This window comes from Hyaena hyaena, unplaced genomic scaffold, assembly GCF_003009895.1.
Source record: "Hyaena hyaena isolate Hyena2069 unplaced genomic scaffold, ASM300989v1 scaffold_71, whole genome shotgun sequence".
Taxonomy (NCBI): Eukaryota; Metazoa; Chordata; class Mammalia; order Carnivora; family Hyaenidae; genus Hyaena; species Hyaena hyaena.
The window spans coordinates 1,118,862-1,132,407 of NW_024080704.1; the positions used below are offsets into that span (position 1 = coordinate 1,118,862).

The 13,546-nt window shown below is 53.9% G+C and overlaps 1 protein-coding gene across 6 annotated transcripts in view; it reads left to right on the forward strand.

The window, feature by feature from the left end:
- Positions 1-13,546, forward strand: part of TNS1 (tensin 1) — a 182,022-nt gene that overhangs the window by 93,302 nt on the left and 75,174 nt on the right. For all 6 annotated transcript variants that reach the window (XM_039233097.1, XM_039233098.1, XM_039233094.1 and 3 more), the window contains 9 exons: positions 549-671; positions 1,088-1,152; positions 2,080-2,163; positions 5,653-5,765; positions 6,188-6,248; positions 6,487-6,562; positions 7,097-7,226; positions 8,796-8,861; positions 10,053-10,169. In XM_039233097.1, coding sequence (XP_039089028.1) covers positions 549-671; positions 1,088-1,152; positions 2,080-2,163; positions 5,653-5,765; positions 6,188-6,248; positions 6,487-6,562; positions 7,097-7,226; positions 8,796-8,861; positions 10,053-10,169 — 835 coding nt within the window. The remainder of the gene's footprint in view (positions 1-548; positions 672-1,087; positions 1,153-2,079; positions 2,164-5,652; positions 5,766-6,187; positions 6,249-6,486; positions 6,563-7,096; positions 7,227-8,795; positions 8,862-10,052; positions 10,170-13,546) is intronic.

The following is a 13,546-nucleotide window of genomic DNA, read 5'->3' on the forward strand; positions in this document are numbered from 1 at the left end:
GAAAAGTTTTGAGGAGCCTGAAGATGACCATTCAGATCTGCTCTCTGTCCCCTCCAGGCTTCCCTTGGTCGGCCTGAAAAATCAATGGCTTGCGTGTCAGGGCCTGGAAAAGACCTGTGAATGTCTGGAGCCTCTTCATTTTTCCTCTTTGGCCCTGATCCAGGCGTTGGGGTCGTCTGTGGGAGGAGAACTTGGGGGAAAAGCTGGCAGAGGGGGCTCAGCACATTTTGAGGTCAGAGTCATGTGGAAGGGACCTTGCGGTCATTGACTCCAAGCCTTTGTTTTACATGCACATGAGGAAACTGAGGCCGGGACATGGGCCATGACTTGCCCGAGGCCCCACAACAAGGCAGTGTGAGAGCAGACACTTGGGCCCAGGGTCTCTGGTCCACAGTGTTGCCCCCACTCTGGGTTGCTAGGCGGGGCAGGAAGCAAGGCTGGCTGGAGGCCGGTGCCCTGGGGCCAGCACGTGGTGTATGCGCGGCTCCCGCTGCCCTGGTGGGCTCTCCGGGGCTCCTGACACTTCTTACTCATGGCTTTGACCACAGGTACTGGAATTTGGCTGGCCTGACCTTCACACCCCAGCCCTGGAGAAGATCTGCAGCGTCTGCAAGGCCATGGACACTTGGCTCAATGCAGACCCTCACAACGTCGTTGTTCTACACAATAAGGTCAGAGCAGGGTCCTTAGGGTGCCTGTGTGTGAGTGTGTGTGCGTGTACGCACGTGTGCGTATGTGAGCACATGCACACATGCATGGACGTGTCCTCGGATGGACATATGTGCCTGCCTGTATCATTGGATTCTGAGCGTGCAAGTCCATGTGTATTCGCCTTTCTAGGGGATGGTAGATCCTGTCCTGGGGGCACCTGAGAAATGGGGGTCATGAGCTTGTGGGGCGCTCAGGTGTGGCAGATGATCAACTGCGTGTCTTCTCTTCGAGACTCAGCCCGACCTGCTCCCCTCCCTTGCATCTCACTCCCTCCTTTGAACCACACCCCTCTCACCAGCTACTGCTCCCTTTTTTCTCCCGGCTTCTGGATGGGTTCTGGGTTATAATAAAGGTTTTGTCTTTGGGGTTCTTTTAGGGAAACCGAGGCAGGATAGGCGTTGTCATAGCAGCTTACATGCACTACAGCAACATTTCTGCCAGGTAAGAGCCTCTCGTTCTCTGAATATTGACAGCAGGAACCCCCTGGGCCCGTCCCTCCGTGGCCTCTCCCTTCATTGGCTGGGAGAATAATGACGGGGTGGGGTGGAGGGGCCCACAGAAAGGAGAGGGATCTGCCCATGGCTCTGAGGCAGGTGGCTGTGCACGGAGGGCAGGAACAAGGAGAGTCCTCTACTGGGGGCACTGGTGGGAGCAGCCCTGAGGCCATCCACGGACACCCCACCCAGCCACTCTCTCAGGACCCCTTTTCCTTGGCAACCAGCCTCCTTTTTTCCTGAGTGAGCAGGTGAGGAAGTCAGAAGGAAATGTTGGATCAGATCTGGGCCTGGCAGAACCATCTAGAAGTTATCTCATCCTTGTGGGCCTTGATAAGGCCTTTGGGGCCTGGAATGGGATGTTGTTAAAGAGTCAAGAACAGGGGGGCTATATCATCTGTCTCTTCTTTTCAAAATGATCTCTTTGCAGACAGATAGAATGTTCTGTGGAGGGCTTAGACGGTGGTTTTGTGACTGTAAGAATCTCAACCCAGCTTAATCTTTCCTTAATGGGGAACATTTCCTGTGCACCTACTGTGTGCGACATTTGCTAAGCTCTTTATGCATGTTATTTCACTTAATTGCTATAACGACCTTCAAGGAAGGTGCATATCAATCTTATTTGACAGGAAAGGAAAGTCAGGTTCAGAAAGATTAACCTGCCTCAAGGCACGGGGCTAATAAGTAAGTGGCAGACTTGGAATTGGGAGGCCAGCCAGTCTGGCTCCCCCATATGGGATGTAGGGATGCTGGAGCACTCTTTTCCTGAAAGCTTCTCAGCGTGGTGTGGCTGGAGGGCTCTACAGGTCTGGAGGAGCAGGGGTAGGGAGACAAGGGAGTTGGCTCCTCTGACCACCTGTGTGTCTCCCTGCAGCGCTGACCAGGCCCTGGACCGGTTTGCAATGAAACGATTCTATGAGGATAAGATTGTGCCCATTGGTCAGCCGTCTCAGAGAAGGTGGGTCTCCAGGGCTCGCTGCCAGTGCATACACACGTGTGTGTGTGTGTGCGTGTGTGCACGTGCATGCACTGTCTTTGGGACTAGCCTCAGGCACCTACACAGGGTGGAACAGCTATGCCTAGGGGAGGTACTGAGCATGCTTATTCAGGTGCCAGCCCGGAGTGCTGTAAGCGCAGGGACATGGGTAAGCCGGCGGGCGGCTGTGTGTGCCCACAGATGGGCATGGCTGCTGGCTCCTGAGGCCAGTGCTGGAGAGCAGTGGGGCCCCTGATGGGGGATGCACTGGTTTGGGTGTGAGAAGGCAACTTGTATAAGAAGGAAGTGCCATGTTGGTCCTGGCAGCGGGACTGACTGCCTCCGGCCTTAGGGGAGCCTGTAGGGGGCCGCTGTCATTGCCACCTGCCCCGGAGAGGTCACAGATTCTTAGCATAAGGGTCACCTTCTGCTGGGAGAGCTTTACAAATTTTCCTAAGGGGTCTCAAGCACGTGGTCTCATGGGAGTCCACAGCAGCCCAGGGAGGAAGCAGGGCAGAGAGGACCCACTGATTCATTGGACAAGTTTTATGGCTCGACTACATTCCAGGTGCTGGGGGTATCTAGTTGACCAGGGCAAAGTGCTTTGCCAGCAGTGAGCTGATATTCCAATTAGAAAGGTGGGCATCGCACAGGTAAATAGACCAACAGGGCACTTTCAGGCAGTGGTTAGTGCTAGGAAAGAAAGAGAACTGAGTGGCATAGAGCTGGTAGAGGAGATTGGGGCTATTTAATGAAGGGGGTCAGGGAGCACCTGTCACAGGTGGTGGATTTGAGGCCAGCCCTGAAGAATGATGAGCTACTGTATGATGATACAAGGCACCCCCATTTTACAGATGAGAAGCCTGAAGCTAGGGAGGGGACTCAACATGGCCAGGATCCATAGCGAGTATTAACAGAACTAGAATGTACTTGGGGGCCTGTAAGTCAGGCCAGGGCAGGGCTTCCAGGGTTGTGCTGCCCACAGTCGTGAGGGCTGGCCCTGGCCTCTGCCCTGTGGATAACGTGCTGTTTAGTGATGGCTGAGAGAGCACAGATAAAACCAGGGCTGGTGGGCCATGGGGAAGCCGCAGGTGAGTGCGAGTCAGAAGCCCAGGCTCCGAGGGGAGAGATGGAGATTGGAATGGGGCCCTTGCCCCTGTGTGGCCAGAGCTGTGTGGCCCTCTGAGCAGGGTCTTTGTGGAGTTTCCCAAGGACTTGAGCCATCAGGGAACTTTCAGTTTGTGAGAAGTACTTGGAGGGGGAACAAAACCCAAACAGAATATGATGGGCTAGAGAGGGATGGGGTGGGCACAAGCGCCGAACTTCCTGAGAAGGTGACATGCGGGGCAGGCTGTGGGAGGAAGAAGGAAGCATCTGAGTGCAGGGCTGGGGTCACCAGGCAGAAGGAGCAGCAAGTACACTGGCCCAGAGGCCAGAGCATCCCACTGACTTTTCTAGCCCCTCAGAACACTGATCAGGCAAGCAGCACCCCCTTACCTCTCCCTGCTGAGGTGCCCCATCTTATTCCCCATCACCCCCATCTTTCTTGCCTTGTTAGAAGGGCGCCGGCCCCTCTGGGGACTGTTTCTCCCATTGTAGCGGGAAGCCCAAGCAGCAATGAGTCCTCAGGTCACCCAGTGTCTTGTGATGGACACGGGACACCCAGTAGACACGCTCTGGATCAGCGATCAGAAACAGGATGTGTCTATGCACAGAGAATTCTGGGGCTTCCAGATGCAGCAGCTGTGGATCAATGAGAACCCTCCCAGGGAGGAAAGAATGGTCATTCAAGTACCCACTTGTCAGTCCCTGGCTTTCCACATATGGCTGGTGGCCTTGGCCACGAGTCTGACCTTGAAGGATAAAGGGGGCAAATAGATGAGTGTGATGTTATGATGGCGCAGTGTGGCTGGGAGAGAGTGAGCAGAGCAGCCACACCCCTGCAGCTGAACGCCTGGAGCCCGGGCTCGGCAGTAGGGGTGTTCAGGGGCTCCGCAGCGCACCGCGTGTGCCCACACGGCACGCAGTCGGTGTATGCTTATCTGTCTGCCTTGTAGCTTAAATCTGCATCTGCATCTGCTTATGGGTGGGTGATTCTGTCCGTGCCCGTGTGTGAACATGCAGCTATTGGCCTCCTTATATGTTTGTTACCACTTTCCCGCCTTCTGGGCAGTGTCGTTCACCGGGACTGGAGCAGTTGGAAGAGAGGAGGGCAGAGAGAGAAGGAGGGAGGGCCTTTGCCTGCAACTGCTCCATTCATTGTCACCCCACCCCCGGGCTCATTGTCCCCAGCACACAGACACATCCTGTTGGCACGATTGAGAGGCCTGATAGGAACCACCATTCCAGGTTTCCGGTTTGAGTAATGGGGCTGGGGGCTGGGCAGGGGCTGAATAGGAACTGGTGCTGCCCATCAGATTATCTTGCTTGGGTAGTCTGAGGTGGCCCCACCTGGGCCCAGGGACAGAGGCCCACAAGCCTGGAGGTGGGCCAAGGAGCCAAGAGATAGGAGGGGACCATTGTCATGGTCATGTAGGTTCTGGTTCCACCAGCCACAGAGAGCCCCCTTGCCTCACAGAGTCTCAGGGTTCATTGTGACTGGTGTGGCTGACCCAGCTCACCATTCAGAAAAGGAAGACACACCGACCAATCCATGCCAAAAGAACGGGCCTCTCTTTCTGGCAGGTGCACTGGAGTTCAGACAGCATTCCTTCTCTCCCCACCCACCCCCGCCTTTGTGTGTTTTTACCATGTGTCAGCAACCCTTCTGGGCCTAATTTCCCCTCTCTCCTAGGAGGAGTGGAGATGGGTTAATTCTTGCATTCTTCCAACAAGATCCAGAAAGAACTGGGGAATGTTGACCCTAGGGATAGGAATACATAGTAGATGCTATATGTCTTTCAATACCAGATCCAGAGGAATTTCATACACTTCCATGTGGTATAAGGAAGTGCAGGACTGTAATTGTTAAGCTCTTACGGTTTGCTGGACTGTCATGTGGCTAGGGCATCTGTGGGGGCAGAACTGGGGCCTGTGGTTATAAGCATGAGCTTGGCTTAAGCTAGGTTTAAGGTGTTGGAGCTGTCTGGTGGTGGATCAGCCTGCCTTGTGCAGTGGTGAGCAGCTAAACGATGCCCATCAGGGACATGTGGGGGTAATTTTGGTCCAGCTGATTTTTGGGCTGGGAGTGAAGCTGGAAAGAGATGTCCATTTTGACCACCAGGGGGCGCCAGAGAACCCCCAAAGCAGAGTATGGGCTCGACTCCGCTCCTGCTAGACTGGTACCCGCTTGTCCTCTCTACCTGGGGCTCCAGGCAGCAAGAAAGGACTGTGTTGGGGAGAAGACCCCAGCCTCCAGGAGGTTTAGGAGGGTGCTGGTGGTGGAGAGCTAGGTGGGTCCAGAAAAGAGACCAGGATGGCTCTGCTCTAGGGCAGGCCCCCTGCCTGAAGTTGCCCCTCTCCCTGCCCCAGGTATGTGCACTACTTCAGTGGTCTGCTCTCTGGCTCCATCAAAATGAACAACAAGCCCTTGTTTCTGCACCATGTGATTATGCACGGCATCCCCAACTTCGAGTCTAAAGGAGGTACCTGCCCAAGCCCTCTGGCTTCCCTCCCCTCCTGTCTCCCATCTTCTTTTCTTAAGAGGCAGCCTGGCAGCAAGGGTGGGTTGGGGTGGGGGTGGGGGTGGGGGTAGAAATGTATGCTTGGATTGGTGTCCTGACTGCATGACTTCCTGAGCTTTCTTTGAGCCTCAGTCTGTTCATGGGTTAGACACTGGCAGTGCCTGTTGGCACATGATGTCGGACGTGATCATGTTTTTTATAAACTTAAAAATGCCTCTCAAGTGGAAAGTTAGTATGTCTTCCTCCTTTCTCTTCCCATTTTCTCCTTCTTCTTTTCCTTCTTCCCCTTCCTTCCTCTCCTCTCCCAGCCCTTCCTTCTTTCACCTTCTCCCCAACCCCTGCACCGTCCCCGCTGTATTAGCTAACATCCCCCTCCCTTACAGGGTGTCGGCCGTTTCTCCGGATCTACCAGGCCATGCAGCCTGTCTACACATCTGGCATCTAGTAGGTATTCCACAGGCATGAGAGGCCGGGGGTGCCTGAGGCCTGAGGCCGAGGACCAGGGACAAGGGTGGGGGGGATGGGCCAGGACCTCTTCTAGGAGGGTCTCGCCTGGCACAGGGCTGAGGGACAGAGGCGGCGCGCCTCCCCAGGAGCCCTCCGGCAGGCGAGCAGTAGGGAACCAGCGTGCCAGCCGTCCCCTCAGCGGCTCCTTTTCTCTCCGCTCATCTTTCTCCCATAGCAACGTCCAAGGAGACAGCCAGACCAGCATCTGCATCACCATCGAGCCAGGCCTGCTCTTGAAGGGAGACATCTTGGTGAGTGCTGCCCCTCTGTCTCGAGCCCCCTCCTCCCTGTTTATTTTTTCTCCTTTCTTCTCTCTTCCTGCTCCCCTCCTGCCTCTTCGGATAAGATCCTCACTCTTCATGGGCCCCCAGCCTTGGGGCCATAGGCTGTCAGGGCTCCTGCAAAGGCTTTCAGCCTCCAGTAGTCCTTGTGCTTTCTGCCTCAGAGTTGGACATCTCTTCTCCTGTGCTTGTCATTCATTCTGGAATATGTCCAGGGAAATACCTCAGTGTGAGCCACCTTCCTGTGGTGACAATGACTCCTTCAATTCTAACTTCAGTCTTTCCTCCTGTAATTTAAGTTTACACTTTCTAGTGTAATTTAAGTTTCTGCTTTCGAGAAATTTCCCCAGATAGTTCTGAGATCCTGTCTGATATTGGTGACCTTTCCTTCACAGGGTTTGGGTGAGCCCTGGGGTCTCAGTCATGGAGCTAATAAGGATGGTCCCTGAGACCCAGTTTCCCATCCTCAGTCTCCTGATGGGCTCTGCTCTCTTTCCCACCCAGCTGAAGTGCTACCACAAGAAGTTTCGGAGCCCAGCCCGAGATGTCATCTTCCGTGTGCAGTTCCACACCTGTGCCATCCATGACCTAGGGGTTGTTTTTGGGAAGGAAGACCTTGATGATGCCTTTAAAGGTGGGCTCACTGAGTAGAGGGACAGACTTAACAAGGAATAAATTTACCACAGGGTAGAAGAGCAATAATGGGGGAGCTATGGCAGCCATGAAGGGGGAACCATATTCTGAGGGAAAGAGAGTTGGTTAGGGAGGTGTCTCCCTTCTTTATCTATTTGAGGTTTTGTCTACATCACATTGAGACCTGAGAGATATCCACATCCATTTACCCATTCACTCATCCACCCACACATTCACCTACTTGTCCAAATCCATCCATTCACTATTCACCCACCCATCCATATCCATCCACCCATCCATCTACCCACCCATCCAAATCCATCCATCTATCCATTCATCCATCCATCCATCCATCCATTCACCCATCCATCCATCCACTCTTTCACATCCATCTATCCAAACCCATCCATTCATGTATCTAACCGTCCATCCGAATCCACCCATCTATCCAAATCTGTCCATCCATCCACCCACCCATACATCTACTCACTCATCCAAATCTTTCCATCCATTCATCTGCTCATCTGTCTATCTCTCATCCATCCATCCATCCATCCATCCATCCATCCATCCATCTATCCACCCACCCACCAAGAATCATTGTGTGTCTATATGTGCCAGGCATGTGCTAGACCTGGGGATACAAAGAGAAAGAAGTCAGGCCCTACCTTCAGGGGACTCACAGTCTCATGGGAGATAGAGACACACAAGTGTGGTACTCTGAAGGGACGCTGGAGTGATGGAGACGTGCACTGGCATGATGGGTGCCCCAGGGAGTGGTCACCATGCCTCCTGTAACTTTGCTTCCCACAAGCAGTGGATGGTGATCTGTGTGCAGATTGGGCTCAGGCCAAGGGCAGAGAGCAGGGCTGTGGCTCGGGGGAGGAGAAACCTGACTCCCCCAGTAGAGTCTGGCTCATGCAGTAGAAGGATATTTCTGTGATGAGCTTCCTCTCTACTGAAGCCAGGAGGGCAGAAGCAGAAGATGCCATTATAATTACAGAACAGAATGTAAATGTTATTAGTCTTAACAAGGAAAAATAAAGGAGTAACAGACAATGTAAAAGTGGAGTTGGTAAAGGCAGGGGAAGGGGGAGTGGCACAAATTTTCTCCTCTTACACGGAAGGGGGTCAGGAGACATGATTGAAAATGGACAGATCAGGAAATAGAGGTTTGGCTTAGGATTTAAAGTTTCAAAGGCAAGTGGAATAAGTAATAATAATAATAATAATTTAATAAGAAGGGAGATAGGAGTGAAATTAGTGGTCCAAATTAATCATCTTCATAGTGGTAAATCAGTGGAGATAACTTGAAATTGGTATATCTAGAAATAGCGGCATAAAAAAAGTGTCTATTATTTTGAGTCTTAGAGGTAACCACTAGTGGAACAAGAAATGGAAATGAGTGGGCGAGTAGGACTTAGGGCTAAAGAAGCTCATTTCATTACACATGTATGTGGTATTATCAACCCTTATATGCACATTGTGTTAATCTTCTCTAGAAAGATTAAGATTTGAGCCCTTTTTGGGAATTAATTGCCCTTTTTTGTCTTTCCTTCTTCCTTTTCAGATGATCGATTTCCAGAATATGGCAAAGTGGAATTTGTATTTTCTTATGGACCAGAGAAAATTCAAGGTATTAGCTTGTTAGAATTCATTTTTCCATGCCCTTGTCTCCATGCCAAACTGTCCTCTCTCCAGTCCGGCCATTCTCCTACTGATCTGCTCTACAACTGTCAAGTTACTGTGGTTGCAAGGCGGGCCAGCAGTAAAGGATCTGGGTATCAAAGTGGACCCTCAGCTAAATGTGAACTGATGACTTAATCTTTGGAGAATAAAAATAAAAAAGCTGACCAAGAGGTGCTGGGTTGTGTCAACTGCTCTGGTCTCATTAGGTCACCATCCCATTATATTCAGAGACTGAGGGCGATGGTGGACGGAGGGAGTGGCTAAGGGGACATTCAGAGGAACTCAGTGGATGAGAAGTATTTATGAGGACTGAGGTGGTTCAAACTGAAGATGAGAAGGCCACTTTAATAATAGCCATCAAGCCTTTCGACTGGTTATATGTGAAGGCCAGTTGTTTTCCATCCTATCTGAGAACAGAGCGAGGATGAGATGAAATTAGGTTATAGACAGTGGGACTCTAGGTAGATTCTAGAAAGGACTGCCAGGTCAGGAAAGGGACTTGCCCTGGGAAGAAGCAGGACTCAGGGCTTGTGCGGTCTTCACCTTCTTGTGGGTGTGTGGGAGAGACTGGTTCTCCCCTTGGATTTCTGCCTGAGGTGGAGGACATCTTAAGTGGGAGGCCGGGGGATGGCTGGAATGACCGCATGTCTTCTCAGTGCCACAGCTGTGATTTCCCTGATGTCCTTGACCCCGTGCTGCTCATCACGAGCCTCTTCCAACTCCCCTTGACTCCAGGGGCAGACTTTCTGGTCCCCTGGCACTGTCCCAGGGGCCCCAGGGACACAGAAAAGGAAGAGGCAGATACCCAGCTGGAGGGCCCTCCAGCTTTCTCCCAGGGAAGGCGGTGGCGGGGGGAGGGGGGGGAAACTTCATTCCTCAGTGTTCGTCCTGATTTACCCCTGCGACCTGGTATGAGCCTTTTCAAGAATGCAAGAAAACAGACTCCTGGGTTCTCTGTCCAATTTAAGCCACCGGTCCCACCCTACTCTGGTTAAGAAAATGAGAAGTCCCTCAGGGAGCGTCCCTGGGGAAGCTGTTGACTTCCTCTGTTTTTCCAGCTGCTGACTTTTTTTTTTCTTTCTCCTCGCTCCCACCCCCCCCACCCCCCATCCCCACCCCCGCCGCCCATTCCTTTCAGGCATGGAACACCTGGAGAACGGGCCGAGTGTGTCCGTGGACTATAACACCTCGGACCCCCTCATCCGCTGGGATTCCTATGACAACTTCAATGGCCCCCGAGAGGACGGCATGGAGGGTAGGTGGTAGCAGTGGCTTCTAGCTCCTCTCCGAACAGCACTGCCCCGGCTCACATGGCCTCTGCTCTCTTGGTTGGCTGTGAATGCCATTCTGGGTTCACAGAGGAGGCGGAGGAGAGGACCAGGCACCTTGGAGAGCTCACAGTTTAGTGGGGAAAGAAGACAGAGCACAGATAATGAAGACAGAGCTAAAGAATGCAGCCGAAGGGCCACACAAGGGCGTATAGCTGTTGCTAAATGAGTCCCATCTACGGGGAGCAGCAGGTGTTCTGAGACTGGCAGGGGAGGGATTCTAGAGAGCTGGAGTGGCCTGGGAGGGCTCCTCAGAGGAGGTGGCCTTGAGTGGAGCTTGAGATCACTCCTGTGCAGCAAACGCTGCACTTGTTAGATTTCTTTTCAACCTGCTGTTAGATTTCTTCAGCCTCGCTGCCTGAGTTCCCTGGGCTCAGGGCACTAGGAATGTAGACAGAGTGTGCAGGATCTACAGGCTTTCATCAGCAGCCAACGAAAACGTTGGAGGGCTGGACATGAAAGCGATAGGCTCCCCCATGTGAAAAGCAAGCTGCAGTCGAAATTAATGCGTGTTTAATTTAGCTGCAAAACCTAACATTAGGCCAGATGGTCAACTGCCACTCAGTTCTGTCCTTGAGGGTTATATATGGGTCGTATTTGTTTGTGTGGTTCATTCGAATGTGCGTGATGGGGTGCAGGGTGCGGCCTCCCACAGGGGGCATGCCTGGAGCCCGGGAGCTCTTGAGATGCCTCTCTGGGGGTTGGCTTAGACTTGTTTTTCTGATTCAGTCCTGGGACTGAAGCATGTTAGAGCTGGAGGCATTCCCAGGCCTGTGGGCCCATTCCCCTGTTTTTACTGGGGGATAACTGAGACCCCCTTGAAGGAAAGATCTCTCCGTTTACCCCCATGGCCCAGGATATGTCCTTTCAAGGACACCAGCTCCCAGCCTCAGGGCTTCTCCCAGCTGTGCTGTCTTGGGGACTCTGGGCCCCTGTGGCAGAGCTGGGTTAGAGGGAGTCAGGCCTGCTGGCCTGGCTCCCCCCGACCTGCACCTGACCCTCTGCACCCCCCTCCACCTCTTCCTGCTTCTTCTCCAGGATTTTGGATTTGTTGATCCACCCTGAAATTCTTTTAGGTCTTTTCTCGAAAAAAGATCGTCCCTCTGATCTTGGAGACACCAGGATGAGTGATGGATTTCAGAGCGAGTGGAACGGGGGCAGCGGTGGGGCTAGGACTCAGGGCTTGATGAGAGCATGTTGTTTACAGGCAATACTGCCAAGTCCATGGCTTCTCCTCTTGCCTCCTTGGTTCCCTCCCCCTTCCTCCTGGGGGCCCAGACACCCCACTGGGCTGAGGGGCTGAGGCGCAGCCCAGAGCACACCTCCTCCCTGCCCCCACCCCATCTGCTGTGCCGAGTGGTGGGGGAGAAGGGAGAGGATGAACTGAATTAGCTCTGAGGTACCAAAGGCTGCCAGCCTAATTGTTCATCGTTCTGGAGATGTTTGCATTTTTAACAAGAACACTTGGCAATTTGAAGGTATTTTCGATGTCTCTGTCTTTCTCCCTGGTGTGGATTCAATGCAATGATAAATGTAAAAACATTTAGTAAAGTGCCAGGCAAACAAAAGGTAAAATAACGAAGGGGAAAGAAGGCGAGGCCGTGGAAGGCCAGGGTGGACAGCCTGGCGGAGGGAGACCACAGCAGTGAGAGGAGGGAAAGGGGAGGAAGGAGAGGGTGAGGGAGCCCTGGACTCTTCTCCACCCCTGGCCTCCCTCCTCTCTCCTCATCCGCTCCCCCAGGCAGGGGGATGGAGCCAGTGGGACCTTTTGGCCAGTTAAAGGTCAGCTCATCCTGCAGGGACAAGGGGCTCCTGTCTGGAGGCTGGGAAGCTGGCCCTGTGCCTGGAGGGTGGGAAGGGAAGGCTGGGGAAGCAGCTCGAGGCTCTGCTGTCCTCACCCCTGGCCTGGCCTGACTACGGGTGGCCTGGTCGGGAGCTACATGGCTGGGGTGGTCAGCGGAGCAGGCCCTGCCGATCCAACTGTGTGCTCCCCGCTGCCGCTGGGCCACATTCCCCACAGGGACAGTGATGCCAGCCGGAACCAGCCACAGGGTGGGAGCGGTCATCATGATTCCTCTCCTACTTTTCTTCCTGGCTGGGCACACTCATGGAAGGTTCTAGATTCTGGGGCCCAGAGGTAAAAGCATTTTCTTTTGGCTGATTTTCTTGATCAAGAGAGAAAAGTAGGAGGCCTGGGCCTGTCTCCCAAGTTGTGGGCAAGACCTTGTGCCTCAGTTTCTCCAAGTACTAGCTGGGGTAAGAGCACTTACACTTAGCTTGCAAGATTCTGGGGTGCCCAGGAGATGGCTCATGCTGAAGCCCGGGAAGTGGCTGGGTGTCCCCAGGGGTGGTCCTCAGGCTGGAAGATGGGCTCTGTGGGTGACGCGGTACCAAGGCGGCTCTGCCTGTTCTCCGAGGAGGTCCCGGACTGGGTGCGGCAGGCAAAGCCGGGTGCTGCCCGGGGTGGGTGAGCCCATGTGCTTCAGGCCTGACCACCGGGTCCGGTCCAGGTCCCAGGTCTCCCCTCTGGAGCTGCATGCCCTTGGCTGAATTACTTAGCCTTCCTGTGATCTTCGTTTCTTCGTCTGCAGACTGGGGGTCATAATAGGACCCGTGCCATTGGTTTATTGCAGCCGTTTTCATGAAAGGCAGGTTAGTGTAGGGGTTCAGGCTGTGGCCTCTGGAGCCACACTACCCGGGTTGAAATCCTGTGACAAGATGCCGTCCTCCCAGGGCCTTGGTTTGCTCTGCTGTGAAAGGTGGGGGTTCAGCTGACCTATCATTTTGAGCACCTTCTGGGGAGTAGGAGGTTCGAGGGCTGCCTGGGGTGGCTCCTCACGCGTCTCTGACAGGCCAGCAGTGACTGTGGCCAGCACCTGAGACATCTGCGGACAAGGCTACCACTCTGGCTTTGCCTCGTGCCAGTCACGGTGCCCAGCCCTTGATAGTGACCATTTCACGTGACGCTCACAGCCACCCTGTGAAATGGCTCTGTGATTGTGCCCGGGTAGGGAGCCCGGGGCCCAGAGGGGTTCAGTAACCTGCTTAAGGCTGCCTCACTAGTGAAGAGCAGAGCTGGGTGTGGGACGCCGGCGCCAACCACCGTGCTGTTCTGGGAAGCACGGATGCCTGCGTTCTGGCCACCGGGACCTGTGGCGCTCCCTGGGTCAGCTCCGAGCTGGGGTGACTCTGCTCCCTCGGTCCCCACCTGTCACCCCTGGGCAGACCAGATGAGCTCTGTCCTGACTCCCAGGATGAGGGAAGGGTTGGATGCTGTGGTGCCCGGGGGACCACCGCCCCCTCC